Raw genomic sequence first — 16,783 nt, 5'->3', positions numbered from 1 at the left:
CAAAATCTAGTCCATTGAAATCAAAAGGTAGTCAAAAAAAGCCTGGAAATATTGGCCTGGGACTTAGCTCAGTTTTCTTGGCTTATGTAAAAATCTTTGACATTCTACTTGGAAGACTGTAAAGGGAGGATATATGGAGCTACAATTGTGGATTCGAATTCCCTCAGCCATTTACAGCTTATTCAACTCAAACTTGCTCCTTTCTTCAACAAGTCTTCTACAACTCTATTCCATCTCCAAATCTATTCGACACCATGGAATCCTTCCTATGCGGATCAAGATCCAGAACTTCTTACCTGTATATATGCTCTTATTCTTACATATTGCCTAGACAGCTAGCTAGATATCGTCCAGCGCAAAATTCCTAATAAAGTCGGAAGAGAAATTTCATAAAAACTCCGATTGATCGCTAGATTTGGCAAAATCCACCAACTAATGTGCGGACCTTATTAGCTTCTTTTGGAACCCATGAACAAGTTATTATGGGAGTCATATAGCACAGGACTAGGTTATTGTGGCTGCTAAGATCCTGTTTGATAATCCAATTCAACACTTAAATTTAATAGATTCAAATTTAAACATATTCAGACAGTTTGATAACCAAAAATTGAACATTTGAATTAATTAAGTATCAGTAAATTATGTAGGTAAAACTTGCTCCTAAAATTAAGTAATAAACTATTCATTTCTCATTGAATGTGACATGCACTCAAATGTATTAGATTTAATGTTTAACAGTTCAATAACTTAACAGATTCAAACTTCAGATTTCAAATTTCAGACTTCAATTTTTAGATTTCAATTTTATCAAACGCATCCTAAAGCTACAATTTGCATGGGAGTTGAGGGTGTGACAACGTGGATTGACCCTAATGAGGTCAAATTAGATTAGCAGATTTAGTTTAATATTTTGAAAATTCAAAATTAGTGACCCAATTCAAGATGAGTTGACTTGGCCCAATTGGGGCGCTTAGTTGAACTGCACACAACACCAGACCTCTAGCTGTAAATGGATTAGGTTTGGGCCAAAACCAAGTAATTCCATACCCGAATTCAACAAGTAATAGTTTGCAAACTAGTTTTTGTTGGATATGGATTCGGGCTAGATATATTTAATTTGTAAAAATCTATTCAACATAACAAATTTTTAATGTTTCTATATTCTATTTTTACACAAATTTTATTCATAAAATGGTAACAATACGATGAGAAAATTCCAATGATTGCTTGATTCATAGGGGGAGAAAAAAAAAGGACATCTTTTTCTCCCAAGAGAAAAAATGTGGATCAGAAACAAATTATAACGAATATGCATTATTTACAGATTTATATACTTATATTAATCGAATCTAATGCTCAAAACGGGTCAGAATATATAAATTCATATCCAGCCCGTTAATGGCTCCTGGTCAAATCCGGATAAAGAGATCTATAAGAAAATTTTGGATCCGGGTCCAACTGATTGACTTGGTCCGGACCCAACGTGAAGTTGAAACTGATTCCAATTTGGTCGTATCACCACACACACAATTGGCACGTTATAAGACTTCAGTTTTTTCTATATTAATTCCTTTTTTTTTTCCCTGAAACAAGAGAAAAAATTTAATAACCTTTACATGATTTAGGGCATAAGGGGTACTGTAGTTATGTGCTGATACCTATAGGGCACTTTTCATTTTTACTAAGCAATCAAATAAAAATGGAGTGCCCAATTAATAGAAATAAAATGTTGTTGTCATGTGTTGTTGAGGAGTTCCCATGCTCAAAAATTTCGGTGTATTTCTATAAGCATGGGATCAACTATTGTTGGTTTGTGGACAAACTAGTCGACGAGATTACAAAAACTAACTTCATTTTTCACACGAGCTAATTAGAAATCGTCTGGCACAATTTGTTGGTTTGTGGACAAAACTAGTCGATAAGATTACAAAAATTAGCTTCATTTTTCACGCGAGTTAATTAGAAATCGTCGGGCACAATTTGTTTAACAAAATCATGGAGAGAATTTCGTAAAGCAAATTAGAAGCTTGACAGGCTGAGAAGAGGTAAAAAAAAAAAAAATGTAAGAATTTGAGAGGGAATCAAACCATTAAAATAATAGATCCAAGAAAACCCAAAAAAAAAAAAAACATGTTTTTGTTGATCCGGGAAACGAAAGGATGACGTACAAATGACTAAAACAAGGCTGCAAAACGTAAATTACATCTCAAATAGTATGACTTTGGTTGGTGGCCTAAGACTGGTAATGGTGGCTGCTGCTGTAATAGTTTTTTAATCTTCCTTAATAAGAGGGGAATTGAAATTGATTACGAAGTACCATGTAGTTTGTTAATTGCTGTTCTTATCCCCCGAGAAGCTTAGTACACAGTAATTTTAAAAAAAAAAAAAAATCCAAGCAATGCAAAGTAGGTAGGTACGCAGCCAGATATGTCTGGTGGCTTATACATATTTCCAAGTACCACTAATCCTATGACCTCAATAAATTAATCAGATTCTGACCTCAAATCACACACCATTAAGAATTTTTTGCTTACAATAGTACTAGACACAAACCATTTCCGGATTGAAAATAAATCTGCTGCTTTTGGTTGTCTTCTCATTGAATTCGGATTCATTCATATCTATGGAAATAGAGAGATTCATTTGAGTAGAATATTACTATTCTAATTTTAATCAATTTCGAATTCTAAAAGGGAACCAAATAAAAGAGAAGAAGAAATTCCTTGTTTTGATTGCATTTTTTGTGGAAAAACTTTTCGGGTTTCTGACTGAATATTCCTTATCACATCTTCCAATCACTTTTTAATCTCATATACATCACATCTTCGTACTTTTATACCCAAAAAAAAACCCTCAAAAAATTAAAATCCAAACGGACTTAGGTTAATACATTTTGAATTGTTCCCTAATCACCGTTTTCCGACTAACTCTTTAACTTTTATCTTTCCAACCACACTTTTATTTCACATACATTATATTATAAAAAATGTTTCACTAAATAATATTCACTAAAATATGAGGCACCACACAATGACAATACAAAGGATTGTATTTCCATTCCATACAGTCGTCCACTCAATTGCACATGAGAAAATTTTTGTAATCATCAATCACTGCAGGCACAACATCTCCTGACCTTCCCTTCTATAATGACAATTAACCAACTAAACATATACTGGAAATACAAGATAGTTCTAACGACTTGGACAAAAGCCAATGGATAAAGGGGACAGCTAACGAACAATAGGTAGAGCGTCGCTATCCAATACTGTCAACTTCATTATTGAGTTATCGATTAGACTACATCATTTTCCTGAAAATAACGGTACATCTAATTGAAAATTCAGCAAAACATGCCAGTCCAACATTAAAACTTCAAGAAACTTTTTATGATTTCTTGTAAACTCTTGCAAGTAAGCCTCCAAAAGTTCAAAAAGAAAAAATGAAAACAGAAGCCAGAAGAATGAAAGAACAAGAAGGTGCCAACAGTAACAATTTAATGCATAGATTGTCAAGGCCGATTAGATGAATCACATACTGAAGGACGGTGAACCAGCATAGATCAACGTTCAACAACAGAACAAAGCTCCTATAAACAAAAATTAAATTAACTGCAAATCCACAAAACCTATTACATCATTGAGAACAATGTATCTTACACATCATAGAAGGAAGCAATTTTCACCGCTAAGTGAGACAAAGCAAACAGGCCTCCATGTGGTCTGTATCCTCATCATGCAGCAAGAAAATGGGGAAAACCCAGCCACAAGTCGATGCAGGAATCGACAGCCAAAACTCAGAGCATGCAGTCTGTTCTAGCAGGTAACCTCCTAAAGAAATTCAACGGCACTGATGGAAGTTTGTAACGGAATCTTGGATGTCTTAAAACATAAAATCCAGTAAGAAGGGCCACTACTTGAAACGGTGTGACGTAAAGCACGATAGCAGCAACCAGACAAAAAATCACAAATAGAGCTGTGGCTCTTGGGTCTCTCCAGCTCAGCAGCGATTGGAGCCTCTCTCCTTGAGTAGCCAAGTCACCAACCACAGTCTGAATCCTTCCTGCAATACTTCTCAACCTATCATACCTCATCCTGACAATGTCAGCAGGCCGTGATGTTGGAAATGAGTCAAACTCCTCATCCAGTTCATCCGGATGAGCATTATCGGCACAGGACAATCGAGTATCCATGTGAGGTGGATTCCTTGGCCTCCATCTGTAGTACCAAACTCCAATCAAGAAAAGGTACAAGAAAATGGTTGGTAGAATAAGCTCCGGGTACAAGACCAGTATTAAGAACAGAATATGAATTAGAACAGTGGTAATGGGGTTCTTCCAATTGCAGATCTGGTCAAACCATTTCCCAACAGCAATTAATCCACCTAGAACCCCCATTATTCTGAAAAAGTTAGCCTTGCTTCTCCTCATACTCCACATGTGGGAACCAACATCCAACATATACTCGACTATCTCCTTCCTTAAAGGAGGCTCAGCACGACTAAGTCTCATCGAGACAATTTGTGTGGCCTGGTGCCTCAAGATGTCAAGCTGACTGACAGTTAGTGGATAAATATAATGCATTTTGGGCAACAGAGGTTGTGAGTACAAATGCATCATATTCAGCAATGATGAGCAATTAAATCTCACGGCCAGGTGTATTTCACCCATCTTCTTCACACCAGAAGGATTCAAAACCAGAAGTGGATAAGCATGTGTGTAAACACGATCTGTTTCCAGTGTAGAAAGACGAATTCTGACCTTTCCAATCCTCAAGTCCCTTGCACCTCCAGATTTATCACCTCCTTGCAGATGACAGTTATCAAAGACACCAATAGTAATAACCGTGCAAGGGTCATATACCTCCCAAGTGTACTGTTCATTCCATTTGGGAGTAAAGTTATCGATAATTGTCCTTGTCCGCACCCACTTCTGCCCATATTTGGCCACGCAGTAAGCATCAGTTGTTGCCCGCCCATCCCTTGTCTTCATAGGTGATAGCCCCTCAGCATTCAAGATACCCAATTCTAAAACCCCAATGGTTGACTTCCACAACTGTTTCGCTGTCGGTCTAAGATCACTACTGTAGTGGGTCGATTCGTCTAAAACATGGTAACCACCTTCCAGACAGATCCTCGTGTGAATCCGGCTGGCAAACTTTATTTCTCTCTTCTTTTCCCCCTCAACAACAGTCACATACTTTTCAAGATTATACCACCTAGAATTTATTGGTTTGTGATCCAACCTCCTCTCCAACTGGTGCAGAGGAATAGCACACCTGCCAAGAACTTCATCTTTATTAGGTGCAACTCTATCTTCCACACTCAAAATTAATGGCTCCTCAAAGGGCTCCGCAGCTACAAATATAAGATCCTCGTTCCACATTGGGTTAATTGTCTTAGACATGGATACTCTGGTCTTCAGAACTTGATGCCCAAGGATGACCTTCACAAAGACTTCAGGAAACCTGCTCTTATCACTCGGTATTAAATCCTGTGCTTCAATCACATTAACTCGCAGGTACCATAGCTTTGGTGACAAATACACCTTTGACCTAATGTTTGCGAGGCCCTCAGCACCACTAACAGCCGCAGCATCTGAATGCCAGGCTTCAGGAAATGCTTCATCAGCCTGAGTACCCATCCAGACAGCCAACATCAGCTCTCCTCTAACCTTGTTCCCTTGCCTATCCTCCAATCTATACCACTGAGGTGCCAGAGGACTATCAGGAGGAACTCTCTTTGGAACCTCATTCAAGTCAAACATAACTCTGCCTATAAAATCATCCTTCACAAAATCCTTATCTTTCACAGTAACCTCAAGATTAGAAGATTGAAGCCGATCCTTTGAAAAAGCAAACACCTGATTCCATTCAGGATTTGTCTTTTTCTCAAAATGTCGTGTCATGCCCCTATAGTTCCCAAGCTTAACCTCAACGTAAGGGTCACAACTCCCAGTAACATCCTTCGCAGGTAAATCTTTCGCCTTTACCACCCTAACGTAAAGGTACTGCATTTGCTCAACAAGGTCATGAGTGCTAGTAAGCTTATCTCCAGTTATTTTCACTCCACCAAGGTGGGGTTTGGTCTCCTTAAGTTGAAAATCTTCCTGTGGAGGCCTCTGCATTTTTGCTGATTTTTCTTTGTTTTACCTTAGATAAATCAACGTACAAAGAAACCCTTTTCAGATCTCACCACAAAATTTAATTAGCCGTTACTGGTGAAACGGAAAAAACGTTGACCTGGCTTAGATATGGAGGTATATTTAAAGCCAAACAGAGACTTAAATACTGTAATAAGAATGCTGATGCATGGGAGCAGAAAGAAAGACGGGGGAACATAAAACGACAACAATTTGAACCTGAAACGCAAAGCTTAAAACTAAGCCCTTAGATCTCCGTTATAAGAAAATGGGAAAGAACCACGGTAACAAAATTTAGCTAAACCTCAGAACCTTCACTCAGTGCCTCAGATCTAATGCCTCAAACCTGCATAGCAACAAAAATGATAACCAAACTAGCAAGGATGTAGCTGTTAACCACAGATACGAAAACAAATTTAAAAAAAAAAAAAAAAAAACCAACTCAAGAATACAGAAAGCAATCTAACAACAGCATTTGACATAGAAAGATCAAAACTTTCAACAACCAATTTATTTTTAATGAAACTCCGAGAAATAAAAACCCAAAAACATATTCAAAATCCAAAAAAAAAAAAAAGTAATTGCAATTTCAAGGTAAAAAAAAAGGCAGATTCAAGGGTTCAAGAAAACCCAGAAACTTTTTCACCCTAAAATGTGGTTGAATACTTAATCCAATAGATTCGAGATTGCATTTTCTTTTAGTATGTGATGTGTATGAAGTGCGATAAGATATACAAGGATAAAAAGAGGGTGATTAGGTGAATATACCTGGAGGGTTCTGGGAAGCTGGAGAAGATAGTGGTGGCGGTATTGTTGATAAGGTTCTATGCAAGAAAGAAAGAAAGATTGAGGAAACAAAACCAGGGAAGAAAAAGAAGTGGATTTTGGTGATTTTTGAAGATGGATGGACGGATCAAGGTGAAACCAACCAAGAGACAAAAACCAGTACCAGCAGCTGATAGTTGGGTCTATAACCTAGATAGAGAAAAAGTGAAGCCACTGCAAGGAAACAGTCCTGTGTCTGTGTTAAGTAATAAGTATGCTGTTGTCCTCTTCCTTGGTTTGGGAGCGTATAGTAGTTCTTGTGAGAAGAGAAGAAGATTAAAGGAAGGGGTACTGAGAATTTTCGTTTGTTTTAGTGTGTGTTTTTGTGTTGTGTGTGTAGTCAGATGAATCTCTTGGACAGATATACACTGAACCCACTACTTTGTTAGTGCGTGTACTGTGTGAGAATTTAGTATGGATATACATGTCCGGTACTTTCCTTCACTTTGTTAGTTTAATCTCTTATTCGCCCACTAAAGTTTTTTCGTCTTGAAATCTTACCCCTGAAGTGTCAAATTAAGTTTAATTTAATCTTTCTTATGTTAGTTTAGATAATAATTTAAAATACAAATCACCACAAATCACGAGACATGCCTCATGATCTTATGTTTTCTCTCTTCTATCCCTAAGCCAATTCTTCTCTTAATATCTTTGCTCTGCATCCTGTTAATCATAAATCATATAAAAAATTGTACTTTATTTTACGTCACATTATTATTTGCTAATACTCTCCTACTTTTAATACATTGATGTGCGTCTTTTAATACATTGATTTTTTAAATTTTTTGTTAGTTATAATAGGGAAAATCGTTCAAAAAGTTCCTCACATTTTGTAAGATAACTTTTTTCGTCCCTCACTTTTAAAAATATAATTTTACATCCCTTATAAATTCACATTGATCAAATTTGGTCTCTACTTAGATTTCCGACTAGATTTTGGTCGGAATTCACCACGTGTCTTGCACGTGATCATATTTTAAGGGCAAAGTTATCAAATTAAATTTTATATAATTCGATTCATAATCCTTCACATTTCATAAAATAAATTTTTTCGTTCCTTATATTTCACAAAATAAATTTTTTCATTCTTCACATTTTTCAAAATGAATTTTTTCATCTTTTTATTGATCATGTGTGTGAATAATTTTTTAAAAATCTATGTATATATCTATTTGATTTCACCTGAACAGTACGAATAGCATGTGAAATCAAATAGAGATATATTACATACTATTCATACTGCTCAAGTGAAATCAAATAGATATATAAATGGGTTAAAAAATTTGTTAGTTTTTCACTTATATTCATTTTTTTTACTCGAAATTTGAAAATAAAGAAAACATTTAATCCTAAATATTAGCAAGTGTTTATATCGAATTAAATTTGAACAAAAAAATAAACAAAAGAAAATTATGACAAAAAGAAATAAGTGATTGGCATTTTTTAATTTTAAAATAATCACAAGGCAAGTAATTCAACTGTTGGTCTTAAAAGTGTCGAGTAGAAATTTCATATTTAAACTGAAATTTGTTAGCACAATTATAGATCACATGCAAGTCATGTGTGGATTCCGGCAAAAAATTAGTCAGAAACCTAGGTAGGGACCAAATTTGGTCAATGTGAATTTGTAAGGAATGTAAAATTACATTTTTAAAAGTGAGGGACGAAAAAAGTCATCTTGTAAAATGTGAGGGACGTTTTGAACGATTTTCCCGTTACAATATTTATTAATTTACTCCTACACCTTAATAAAAGAATGCATCCAAAGTGGTCAAGAGAAACTTAATTAAAGGAATTAAAAGACCTCCATGATAGAAGAGTGCGTTTGAGCACATTCTAGATTAACTACACATTGAGGAATTCGATCCTCTAATATGAAACCCAACACGAACTTGGAGTTCTTGTGGGGGCGAACCCATTTAAAACAAATTGATTATCTCTAAGTTTCAAACATTTGATTCCTTTTGATCCATTTATCTATAGTGTTAATAAATTATGAATTGCATTTAAATATATGTGAGATAAAACTTTCTTGTATTTAGATTGGATGATGATGATAAATGGAAGCTTCTAACTCTCTATCGTACCAATTAGCAAAAAAATGCACAATAAAATTGCATTTACTCTCTGCCTGGAAGAACATAAATAAGACTCGGGTGATACTAATGTGTTGCAATAGAAAATATTAAGGGACTAGATTAAAACTATAATAAAGATGAGGGGCTAATGGTTAAATTCACCCATTTTTAGGACAAAAGGAGCCTAGAGTATTATCTTGACTAAAATGACCAGAGCGAAGAACTTGGGTCGGAACACGGAACCCAAGCACGTGCGAGGGCCGCGGTTATCGGTGTCTTTGGAGTATCTCTCCCGCTTTCGCTTTTTCCTATTAAGCTCGACCGCTTTTGGAATATCAATGCCCCCACTTAAAGTTTTGTGAAATATGACTTGTGCCCATCACCGTTTCCACTTTTCACACCCAAGCAAATGTGTCACAAGGAGAAAAAGAGAAGGAAAAAAAAAGCCCACAAAATCGATGGAATAATCAGAACTGAAAAGGGAACTAACAGAGAAAAAGAAAGAAAATAATTGGTGGGCTTTTAGCTTAAGCCAATTTACAAGGAATTTGAAGCACGAAAGTGATGAATAGGAAGAAAATTTGTAATGTTGCATCAAATCTTGGCAGCCCTTTTTTCATCCCCTTTAGGAAAGATGATGGCATGATGGTGTCACAATTATGAAGAGTAGTTGTAAATTTGATGCTATTCTAGTTCACAAACATGCAATGGACTAGTGAGTGACGCATAAAAGTTGATTAATTGAATATAGGTTCACCCATTTTAATGCCTTTTGTACTAATAAAGTAGTACATATTTAGGTGGAGCAAGTCAACATTTTAAAATAATATATTTTATGCTAAATATAAATTATAAATTAGAATAGAATTGTCATTTGATACATATGCTTTAACTTGTTTGAAGAAAATAAAATACAGAAGAAAACCAACCCACGCGTCCCTAATGTTCATCTCGAACCTTTTTCAGTAATTGTGTTTTCTTGTTGAAGTATTAGCGTACTTTATATGAGTTTAATCTATGATGAAATTTCGAGAATAATAAAAGAAATAAACAGTCTCATAAATGATACGATTTTAAATTTATGTTTCAACGATAATTTGATGATCACAGATGAACATGTAAAACGACAATATATATAATAGAAAAATAAAATAACACAAAAAGAAAACTAGGAAAACAAATAGACCTTTGATGTGGAAATTGCTTCCCTATTAAGGAGGAGGCAGTAGAATGAGACTGAGGTGTAACTCACAATTATAGAAACTCCGTGGGGGTATTATAGTATTATATGGAATGTGAAATTTTTTCTTCGAAAAAAAGAATGTCCTCTTTTGCATCGTATTCTCTGCCATGGACAACCTGCAAATGCAAATCCTCTACTTTATTTTAATTGGACTTCAGCCCACATTCACCGCAATCCAATTGGGTGTACGAACCAAACAATGCTCTCAAGCCGATTAGTCGCCACGTAGCCCTCCCACAACTGTGCTGTGACACTTGGATATGAGACCCTTGTGAGAATAGGGAATCACCTTAAACCGGACAAAAGGGCCTCAAGATAGTGTCCTTTTACAGGTTGGTAGGTGTCCGTCCAATAGTTCATGCCAAAAATTGTAGGGACTGTTAAAGAGCATGTTTGGAAAGCAAGTTATTCGTACAAATTTATCTTGTATTATAAATATATTTTTAAATTATATTTTTATTTCATATATATTATCTTTAAAAAATTATTTCAAATAATCTACTATCCAAATACATTAAATTAGAAGTAAAGTGACAACCGGAACGTATAATGTAGGTACTTAAATTACAAATATACAGTCCGTTTGAATTGACCATTTTTTCAAAAACTAGGCTCTGTTTGGATTAGCTGTTTTTTGGAGTATTTTTGAAAAATTTTATTGTAGTATTGTATATGAAATTTTTTTTTGAAAATTTTGAAATATTGTATGGATGGAATGTTTTTTGAGTTATTGAGTATTACTATAGTATTATATTTGAAAAACTTGTTTTTGAAAATGGCTAATTCAAACAGAGCCTAAATTTTTTAAATACAATGCTACAGTAATACACAATAACTCAAAAAAATATCACATCCATACAATATATCAAATATTTCAAAAAATATATCCATACAATATATCAAATATTTTTAAAATTATTTAGTAAAAGTTTTTTATATATACTATTACAGTAAAATTTTTTAAGAACACCCCAAAAAATAGTTAATCCAAACGAAGTCTATGGAATGGTACGTAAATTGTTGGACCCATGGGATGGTACGTAAATAGTTCATGTTCTTTAGTTCAGCTTTTAATTTAGTTGGACCCCAGCTGAACATTGGACAGGATCTGGCATTCTGGGGCTGTCTGCCTACGCTCTACAACTGAACGCAGTCAAGGATCCAAAGCAAATGCAGTTGTGTGCCAAATCGAACGACGCCGTCTGCAGGATCCAAGCTTTCTCTTCATAGATATTAGACACTAGAAAATGGAAATTGGCAGGTAATTCGTTGTATTGCAGGATTGCTTTTTACTCTAATTTTGATGTGTTGTGGCAAATCGCTGCCCCTGCCAAACAAGACCAAACTTCAGTTCTTCACGTTCTCAAACATCTTCCCTCATCTTGGCTTTCATTTTGTCTGTGTTTTTCGAATTCTTGTCTCTTCTTCCTTGAGTTATAATATTTGGTTTTTTTTTTTTTTTTTTGGAAATAAATGAAAGAATAGTCAAAAGGTTGTGGGAGGGGTGTGAGCCTAATTTATACATCCCTGACTGAGTCAGTGACTCTTGATCAATTACTAGCATGTTTAGCCAAAAGTCTAACTGCCTTGTTTTGCTACATGGGATCTTGTCCAGCATCAATGCCCTCATCAGGCATTCATTTTTAAGTGGAGGCTGGTTTAAGCTGTCAACCACAGCTCCAGAATCAAATCATACAAGAACTTTTCAGCGTCAACCTTTCAATTGCCATTTATAGAACTTTGCGCAATGCACCAATTTCAGCTGTGATACGAGAAAGCTGACCAATGTTTCATTTCAAAAGCAGCTAAGATATTAGATATTTGGTTGGGAACATATCTTAACAAACCTCCAACAACAGCATATCCACCCATGTTTTTAAACCTAGACCGTTAATTGAATCGGATGAAACTTTAGTTCAATTGGCTCAATCCCATTCAAAGGTTTTTCTTTCTTTATTCTTTTATAATTAAGGGTGCATTTGATAAAATTGAAGTCTGAAAACTAAAATTTAAAATATGAAATCTGAAACATGACTTTGAACTGGTTCAAAAGTCCAATTTTTTGATCAATTTTACATGACTTTGAATTTGATTGATTCAATTAACTTTTTGAGTTTACTAGTGAATCGAACTAGCATCACGATCAGTTCTCGATTCGAGTGATCCAATTAACTTTTTGAGTTTGCTAGTGAATCGAACTAGTATCACGATCGGTTCTCGATTCGAGTGATTGAGCGAGCTATTCGATCTAAGTTTCAAAACACCGTATGTATCAAACTAGATGATAGTCATGGATAACAATATCCATTTGGGAAATGGGGAGGAGGTCTATTTATAGATGCTAATCTCTCAAGTGCCACTTGATGCATTTGACATGTTACTAACATCTTACATTATGTTACAAATAATTTTGCAGGAATTGAAGAACAGCTAAATTTGAAAAACAGATATTGGGTTGCTTTTAAAATAGTTTTTAACTTCCGTGAACATGAAAAAATGTCTTTTCAATGTCAGCAAACTCTTACAACTATTTTTTTTTTCTTAATTTCAAATAAGATGCTTATAGTTTTCTTCATGTTGTGGATAACAAGCAAAAAGATAAAGAATCATGCATGTGTACTGTACACATTTATCTGCATATTTCAACTCTTTTTGTTTGTTATGATAAATAAATATTACAAACAGTTATAAGAGAACAGAATATAAAAAAAAAAGATAAATAAATATTACAATTCATGGACTTTAAATGGTTCATTAATTCATGCTTTACTTCAACTTCTCTTCACTTTTGGAGAAGTTTTTGTTTTATCTTCCATCCTCTTTTATACTTTCTACCAATGAAAATGAACAATTTCTTACTCTTTCTATTCTCTTCCCTTCATTTCTTTCCATCCAAACTCACTGTGAGAACCGAAAGAGGTGCTTGGAGTGAGGAAATTTGGATTAAGAAGCGGATCAGATGGTGGTAGTGTTGACGTCATCGTTTAGAGGCTTTAACTAACTGGCAACCATTGACAATTTCAAATGACATAATTGCCCTTGTTTTTTTTTGGAACCTTACTAATTACCTTTTGTTCCACCAAACTAGTACGATACTGTTGATATAATTGAGAGCAAATTTCAAATAACTATAAATAAGATGGTGTTAGCAACTTTTTTTGAAATCTACATTGTAGTATAACACTGTAGTTTTGCCCACTCAACTATTAATAATATATTTTTATCCACTGAACTATCAAAAATATAAATTTTGGACTATTCAATCTAATTCCACCATAAACTCTGGCAAATCTAACTATTAATGGTATGTATCGTAAATGTGTGGACTCTTATTTCTGACAGAGTTAATAGTGGAATCTAGGGATGTTCACAAATCGAACCGCTCGCGAGCGGCTCGAATACAAGCTCGAGTCGAGCTCGAGTTCAAAAGTATTAAGTTCGTTGGCTCGCGAGCTCGATTATATATATATATATATTTTTTATTATTTATTTTTTTAATAGTAAAATTACATATATATTCCTAATATTTTATTCTTTTTTAAAATAAAATAAATATTTTTTATTTTTTAAAATAAAAATAATAATAATTATTTTATTTTTTAAGCTCGAGCTCGAGCTTGATATTTTGAACTCGTCGAACTCGAGCTCGAGTTCGAGTTTCATAAAATTAACTAGAGACTCGATTCGATTAGATCAAAACTCGACTCAACTTGGCTTGTTTGCACCCCTAGTGGAATCAATGGAATAGCCCAAAATTTACACATTTGATAGTTTGGTGAGTAAAAACATATTATTAATAGTTGAGTGGTCAAATCTCGACTAGTCAAAAAGTTCCGTAGCTATTCGAGTAATTTATTCTATAATCTATCAAAAGGGATAATCTAAAGCAAATTGTGAACTTTGAAAAGGGTGGTATTGGGAAAATGTCAATTTAAGGGCTTGATCCTTTAAGAAAATTTATCTTTAATACTCTAAAATGAATTTTATATAATCTATTGACAAATGTTGCGTGTAAGACTCAATAAAATTGAACCAATTCAAAGTCAAGTCGTTCAACCTAAAAATATTTTGACCCAACCTAATACTTTATTGGGCAAAATAGAGTTTGATCCTAAATACAATATCGATTAAAATGTGAGATGAGCATAGGTTTCATTAGGCCAGACCTACAAAAGATTTTGTAAAAATTTATACATAGTGGTGTATATATTTTGGTTTACCCCCACGCATTTAGAAGTCCAAATTGTAACGTAAGTTGAGTCTGGATTTCACCACGAGTCCAAAGTCAGAAAATTCCACCTTCTTTGTCTGTCTTGGACTTGCTAAAGCCTAAAACTTGGTTCACAAAACTTTGATTGACAGCCCGGTCACATGGATTACAATTCATGTTGAGAAAACTGGACCGTAGTTGTCATAATAGTCCTTACTAGCATCATTGTATTTACTTTTATAATTTGTAAATTGATACTAGCCCACTTAAAATTTCAAGAACAATTAAGTGGAAATTATTTCTTTCGCATAAAATCAATAGAAGACAAAAGTAGAATATAAGTCCACTTATGTATATTACTAAATACAAGAGTAAATCTTAATCCTATCACTAAATATTAATTAGTAATTAGCTAAACTAACTATAACTATATTTGGAGATAAAATTTTAATGGAAGTTGATACATTGGAGTTTAGCTTAACAATTAAGTTTGAAATTCTTATTTATTTCAATATTGTTTAAGAATTGAGATTCTGAGTTAGAACTTAGGGTTATGAACCCTTTTTTTTTTGCATTTCATATTTGTTTGAGTAAGTCGATTAATTTTGTTGAAAACATATGGGATATTATTTTGTTATAAGAATTTTTTTAGAGCAAACTAAAATATTTTAACTCACTACTGATTTTCCAATCCAATTTATCAAACTAAGTTTTGGACGGTAATCGGATATTGGATTTAAAAAATCAATTCCCAAATTATCAAAACTTTTTTTTTTTATCAAATTTCTGATTATCGATCGATGAACACTCATAAATATAAGGCCACACTTGTTTGATTTTGCATGAACGAAAGGCCAAAAAAAGAATGTGCAATAGCAAGAATAGCAATGTACAAGAAATATTAGCAAACCACTTGTCAAGTTATTAAGAAGCCACGTGACAAGTAAAGAGACAAAGTACTAAAGTTGATTTCTTTCTTATATAATAGGTAGATGTAACTTTTGGCTTAAGATCACACATACCACTGATGGTTTATGCACCTTTGTCACGTGAGAAGTTTCTCCTAATTTCCTCTTCAAAGTTTGGATGCAAGTTACTACTTTCCAGGCTCTCAAGATATATATGACTAGGGATGGCAAATAAACGAACTGCTAGCGAAATACTCTAATGATTAGGAGTGGCAACGAAAATGGTCGACCTGAACTCGATTGATTAGAGTTTGACCCTCTTATGTTAATAGAATGAGAAGGAAATTATTGTTCCTTCATTTTTCAATAACTCTTATATAATATCTTATACAATGAGACTAATGTCTTATTCATTTACAAATGGAGCATCTATAACAGTTCAATCTTAAGGAAAGTTATGAGCATTATGTTCATGCATAACTTCCATACCAAGATTAGCACGATTAATGATATCCACCCACGTATTAATTACACGACCTCGAAACTACAGATTAGTCGAAATTAAACTCATTTAGGCTGAAAACTATAGTGTTAATACCTAAAGTTGTAAACTAGATACTTACTGTAGGCCAAGTTGCTATGAAGAAATGTAATGAAGGATGGTTGTTGAAACTAGCATATTAGAAGATTAATTGGCCAAAATAACCACGAACAATTATGATATCATAAGTTTCTTCCTCCTGATCGTACGTGTGTCTATACATATACATATGCATATATATATATATATACATATATATATGTTGTTACTCATAAGATAAATTACATGTTTTACCATTCAAATTCGAGTAACTTGTCTTGCGATTGGGCTCATGCTAGATCTTGATTTACTTATCGAATGAGAATGAGTTCGATCTCAAGCTCCTTATATTTAACATGAGTCGATCTTGAGCCTTTAAAACTCGTTTGGACTGCTATTTTTGAGAGTTTTTATAAAAAAAATTGTACTATAGTAATTTGATATATGTGAGATAAAAAAATAATAGAAAAATATGATCATGAAAACGTAAAATTTTTCTATAAAAATCACAATCCAAACAAGGCTTAATCAAAGTTTCAATTAATTTACTTGGAACACGGGCTTGAGTACATTACTATTCTGGTTTGATTCCTTCATTGCTATCCCTAGACATGACAGCCAATAACATTACTATTTTAACCTTTCTCACTTAAATAACTCTAATTGACCGTCAAATTATAGCCATGTGGTAGATTCTAGAGCTCATGGCAATGTATCAAATCTGAAAAGAACTAATGGTGAGGAATGAAACTCTGAATTGACTGCATGAGCTATCTACCATTATGAAGTGGGGTGGCAAG

At 34.0% G+C, this 16,783-nt stretch overlaps 1 protein-coding gene across 3 annotated transcripts; it reads right to left on the bottom strand.

Moving 5' to 3' along the window:
• Positions 1-3,480: 3,480 nt before the first annotated feature.
• Positions 3,481-7,334, bottom strand: LOC113694968 (FT-interacting protein 3). 3 transcript variants are annotated; one of them, XM_027213909.2, is made up of 3 exons: positions 6,908-7,334; positions 6,359-6,485; positions 3,481-6,149 (listed from the first exon to the last, which is right to left on the bottom strand). In XM_027213909.2, exon 3 carries the CDS (start codon positions 6,122-6,124, stop codon positions 3,797-3,799), a length of 2,328 nt encoding a protein of 775 aa, XP_027069710.1. In that variant the 5' UTR covers positions 6,125-6,149; positions 6,359-6,485; positions 6,908-7,334; the 3' UTR covers positions 3,481-3,796. The 3 variants fall into 3 exon arrangements, with proteins under 3 accessions (XP_027069710.1, XP_027069709.1, XP_027069711.1); XM_027213908.2 differs by having other exon boundaries at positions 3,481-6,485; XM_027213910.2 differs by lacking the exon at positions 6,359-6,485.
• Between the last annotated feature and the right edge of the window lie 9,449 nt (positions 7,335-16,783).

This window comes from Coffea arabica, chromosome 6e, assembly GCF_036785885.1.
Source record: "Coffea arabica cultivar ET-39 chromosome 6e, Coffea Arabica ET-39 HiFi, whole genome shotgun sequence".
Classification (NCBI taxonomy): Eukaryota; Viridiplantae; Streptophyta; class Magnoliopsida; order Gentianales; family Rubiaceae; genus Coffea; species Coffea arabica.
Note: the sequence above shows the minus strand (reverse complement) of the source record. Positions and strands in the feature narration are given on the sequence as shown.